Source organism: Tarenaya hassleriana, unplaced genomic scaffold (assembly GCF_000463585.1).
Source record: "Tarenaya hassleriana unplaced genomic scaffold, ASM46358v1 Cleome9, whole genome shotgun sequence".
NCBI classification, from domain to species: domain Eukaryota; kingdom Viridiplantae; phylum Streptophyta; class Magnoliopsida; order Brassicales; family Cleomaceae; genus Tarenaya; species Tarenaya hassleriana.
The window spans coordinates 162443-167595 of NW_010971389.1; the positions used below are offsets into that span (position 1 = coordinate 162443).

The following is a 5153-nucleotide window of genomic DNA, read 5'->3' on the forward strand; positions in this document are numbered from 1 at the left end:
AGAGAGAGAGAGAGAGAGAGAGAGAGAGAGAGAGCAGTATTTAAACGAGTTCGTGACCATCGACAGTGTACGTGAAGCTGGATGCGCGTGCGTGCACTGTAACCGACCCATCCAAATCCAAGGATCAAGCGTAATTAGTTGCTTTGAGCTGTTACTTCTCCTATTAATTATCCTTCTTTTACCTAAACGGGAAAATTAACGAATATTTAATATTTATTAAATATCTTAATATTCTTACCGATCGTAATCCACCGGGATCAATTTCCCATCAATATTAAAATTTTTTCATTCGACTGACGTGGATTCGGTGCTTCTGGTACTATAATTTTGAGATTCTCCTTATTTGTCTAATCAGACTTGAATCACAATTTATAAGATATATGTTAACCTGTGAATTCGTAACAGATTTAGTAAATTTATTTTTTATAATTAGTAATAAAAATCACGGATTATATACTAACCCGAGATTTGAATTTTTTTTTTCTCGGAAGGGAAGATATTTAACGGGTGGTGGATGGATGGAGGAAATGCCACGTGGCAATTAAGTAGAAGAAACGTGGCGTGTTAGGGAGGAACATGTGGGAGGGAACAGCAAAAGTCACGGGCATGTGCTTTTTTAATATTTCTTCCTTCACCATCGGCCGCAGCGATTCCATCCAATCACATATCGACACGTCAGTCCTCGGCCTTCAGTGGTACAACTCGGATGCGAGGTTCATCCAGATTCTGCCACGTGTCGAGATCTCGTCGGCTCGTCCCCCATGCCTATCGAAAAATGACTGTTGGTTAACGAAAATTAAAAAAAAAAATAAAGTTGACTGTGAGAAGTGAGAACTCATCTTTATCGTAATCCTTTCATATGTTACACGTTCGTGAAAAAAATTACAAGTTCAAATCATCTGTTTATTTAACATGATTTTAAAAGCTCTATTACTATTATTACTATCGAATAAAATTTAAATTTCCGATTTCTAATCGAATTAGAGATCAGACTTTTTACAAAGAACTATTATATGGTCCTATAAACATGAATAATACAAAAATAAAATATTTTCCAAATTTATTGGATCTAACTATGGTATTAGATCGTGAAATTTCCAGGTGTCGCAACCGTTTAGACGTGTTTCAAATTTCTACGACAAGATAAGGGCTTTATATATGTGGAGAGAGAGGGAGGGAGATGGTTATCCAAAATGCAGAAAAACATTGCTCTTTGTGGGACCCGAACTGATAAGCCACGTTGTCCGGAAAGATTTTCATGGGTCCCACTTTATCTATTAGTCACTCGTAATAATTATTTACTATTTTCTCGATGTGGCCGATTTTGTTAACTAATAATATAATACAAACGTTATTATAACGTTCTTTATCATCGTTTCTTTTGGTATCAGATATACACAAAATATTATTGCCGCCGGATTTTTTCTTAAAAACTTTGCCGAGTCTTTGCATGGATACGCGCTGAAATTGCGGGTCCCATCAAACATGCTTAATTCGCAATTACCATCTTTTTTATTTTTTTTAATAAAATATAAAAAATATTTAAAAAATGAAAAGAAATTATCCGTATAACAGAAGTTTGTTAAAAAAAATGATTGATAACCGATGGAAATTAATAGATAATTCTTCAATCGTAGACGTAGCACATCAAATGTGTAAGATTATTTATTATATATTTTTTTTATGATTTTAATGAATTGATTTAAGTAACGTGAGGAAGGAGATCCAACACGTCAAATGATGTAAATTAATATATGTGACCAATGGATAGGTACGACGTTAGAAAAAAAAAACATTCATTCAATTTCTTTATCCCCCCACTAATGGAGTCATTGGATTTGGCCATCCATGTTCTATTTAACTTTTTTTCTATTTTCCATTTTTAATTTATGCCTTCGTGGATATGTATCATTTTATATAATGGGGTTGGTTGGTTGGACCGACGTTCCCATTGCTCTTTATTTCCTTACGGTCTTCTTCTTCTTCTTATATTACTATTAAAAAAGCTTACATCTTGGGATAATCAAATAAGCTTTAGTCAAAATTGGCTGTAATTTCCTGCAAATAATATTAATTTTTCATAAACCCGAATTTCATTGTTTTCGTGTGATGGATCTTTGAGAACATACCCTCAAATCTATTTTTGTTTTCAATTATGAAATTCATGTATAGACAACTCGATTTCACGACAAGGGTTATTTTGGGGTATATTTATCAACTTGGTCGAAATATGAAATATAACCACATTTAAAACCCTAATATGAAATAGCCACACCAAAAAAGTCCCTATATATAATAAACTCAATTTGATGGTCTTGAGATGATCGATTGAACTAGTTTTAAATTACGGAATTAAATTTTACATATATTTACAAGTTTTGAGGTATGAATTTACGAAATTTTAATCTTAAGACACAAGCCAATTTTAATTTTGAGACATGGCATTGGTGTCAAATCTATAGGATAGAATTTCGAGTATTCAAAAGATGCTGGGAGAATATATTGAGGAAGCCGTTGCGTATGAAACAGCTTAATGTGTTTAAATCACAATCACACTTCCTTATCTTTGAATGGCTGTCTGCTTAGGAATATTTATCTTTTTCCATCTTTTGCTTTGTATTTATATGAAAAAAAAAAGAAAATTAAAATCTAGGTTATAGATAAATGGATAAAATGATGGAGACATAGACAATCTTATGTTATAAGGTCATGCGAAGTTTATCATCTAATGTAATAACCAAACATATATATCGAGTTTGATCATAACTATACGTACCCATATAAAAATTTATATAACTTTTAACCGTGACTAGGCATGAGTTTTCGCATCAATAACTTTAGTATATGGTCCTACAAATCGTATAATAGGAAAATAAATGTGACAATAACCATAATTAAATTGTTTAAATGGGCCGGTGTTCGGTGTTTCGGGGGGTTCAGGAACATGACGTGCGTAACTAAAAACATGCAATTCCATTTTTAGGTGTCGGGCTCTCTAGGGTTTTTACGTTCCTGGTTATACGTTCATGATTCGGATATACGTGGCATTATTATTATTATCATTGTCATCATTTCATGTCGGAAGATATTCAAAAGTGGGTTCTTGATGATTTTGCCATAAGACATCTTCATGATTTTGCCATTACATTTCATAGACAATCGCATGTGGAATGTCGTTACATTTATTTTGTGTCGATCCATATTGTAGCATAATGAAAAATATAGCCCAATAACCTATTGACGGCTGAGAACATCATATCGTTAATTTCTAAAATTTGTACGAAATGATATGACATCATTAGTTTACCAAATCAAATATATATATATATATATATACAAAAAAAATTATTGTGCAAAAATAGTAATATATATTATTTATATATATTATGTATAACTATGTTTCAAAGAATGCAATTAAGAACGATCGCACAAAGTTTAGATTGGCTATGTAAAACTATGATCTTGTTTAATAAAACTTTAAAAACTAATAAATAATGCAACTTTTTCCATTCGTCTTATTTGTTTTGAAGGAGAAAATACAAAATACAACATTTTAGATATAAATTAATCTAGCTGATAAATTTAAATTTGATTAACTTACAAAAAGAAAATTGGAATATATAGAATCTAATCTAACAATTGGATCCATCCATGTCACGCAAGGAAGCTTCGGCTTTTTAATATTTATTTCATTTTTTGACTTTTCTGACCAGCCGTTGTCTTTTTTTGACAATTTCCGCATCATTTTTTTTTTTGCCCTTTTTCTGTGTTCCTCATTCATGTCGGAAACGTATCATCAATCCGCATGGCATCAAAGATAATGCTGCATTAAACAAATTACGATGGTAATATAAAGTAACAATCATAGATCGCATCGTCGAATGTAAATATTTGAAATGATTGATGTAATAAACAAACATTAATTACCTTATTAAACAAACGGGTAGAAAAATGACACATATAATAAGGTAAATAACAATTACAAAGCATATGAACGGAAATCAACCCAAAAAGACCGTATAATCAAAGAAACTTCCCATTTCACCCTTCAGACGTTGTTCCCAACGAGCAACTCCGAGGGTATTTTGGTATATTCCACATAACCCTGCAGCTCAACCTCTTCTCCATGGACGCTCTTACAATGGAAATAGGAGACAGTGTAAACCACGAGCCGGAACATGTTAACCAGAAAGAGAGAGTTCACAACGACCAAACCGATGAGAACATTACCCGTGGACGGATATGTCCCGTTACTTAGCCTAATACATTGCCCTAACCCGAGAGACAATATCCCGACAGAAAGATTCACAAGAAACAGACTCGGCTTCATCCCTTTGGCTATCCGAGCAGCTTTCCCCAGGGCTTGGATCCCGTAGGTTTCCTCGAGGATCGATATGACCACCGATAATTGCCAAACGATAGCTAAGTAAGACTCGAATACCGCAAATATGATCCACACGACGATTCCTCGGGCTTTTAGATAAGAAAAGCCCGGAGAAAATAACAGAACGGGCAAAAGAGTGATCAGGAAGAGGAATAAGTAGCCGAGAACGAAGAGGGTTATGTAAAAATATGTTACAAGAAGCTGTTTCCAAGATTTCACGGTCAAGACCAAGAACGTTCTGAACTGGACGTTCTTTCCCGCATGCGTAAGAGCAGATGCTCGGACAACGGCTACGCTGAAGAACAGGGAGACGATGAAGTGGACGACAAGGAAGATGTACGCAGATCCGACAAAGAGGCGTATGTCCGAGAAGATACGCATGAGAAGGGCCGAGTATTCGAGGGTGTTTGGATCTGTTGTGGATAACAAACTAGATTCAAGAATCAGGTTCGTTACCTCGGCTTTGATGGAGAAGAAGTTGATCAAGTAGACTGCAGAATTCAGAAAGAGAGGGAGTACCATGACGAAGAACATCAGCTTCCTGTTCTTCAGAAACAGTTTGCAGGATTCGTTTAGAATTCCCGATAACTCCATCAGGGCATTCAAGAACGCAGAAGATCCCATGTGGGTTTTGCAAAAGATGTAAACTTTTTCCTATTGAATTGATGATGATGATGATGATCTTAACAAGATACTATATCACTTATATACTTGCAATATCGATACGTGTTCCTCTACTTTTCTTTCGGATTACATGAGGAGGGGAAAA

At 34.4% G+C, this 5153-nt stretch overlaps 1 protein-coding gene across 1 annotated transcript; it reads right to left on the reverse strand.

Moving 5' to 3' along the window:
* Positions 1-3877: 3877 nt before the first annotated feature.
* Positions 3878-5153, reverse strand: LOC104803513. The gene has a single exon (XM_010527448.2). The coding sequence runs from the start codon at positions 5006-5008 to the stop codon at positions 4049-4051; it is 960 nt and encodes a 319-aa protein (XP_010525750.1). The 5' UTR covers positions 5009-5153; the 3' UTR covers positions 3878-4048.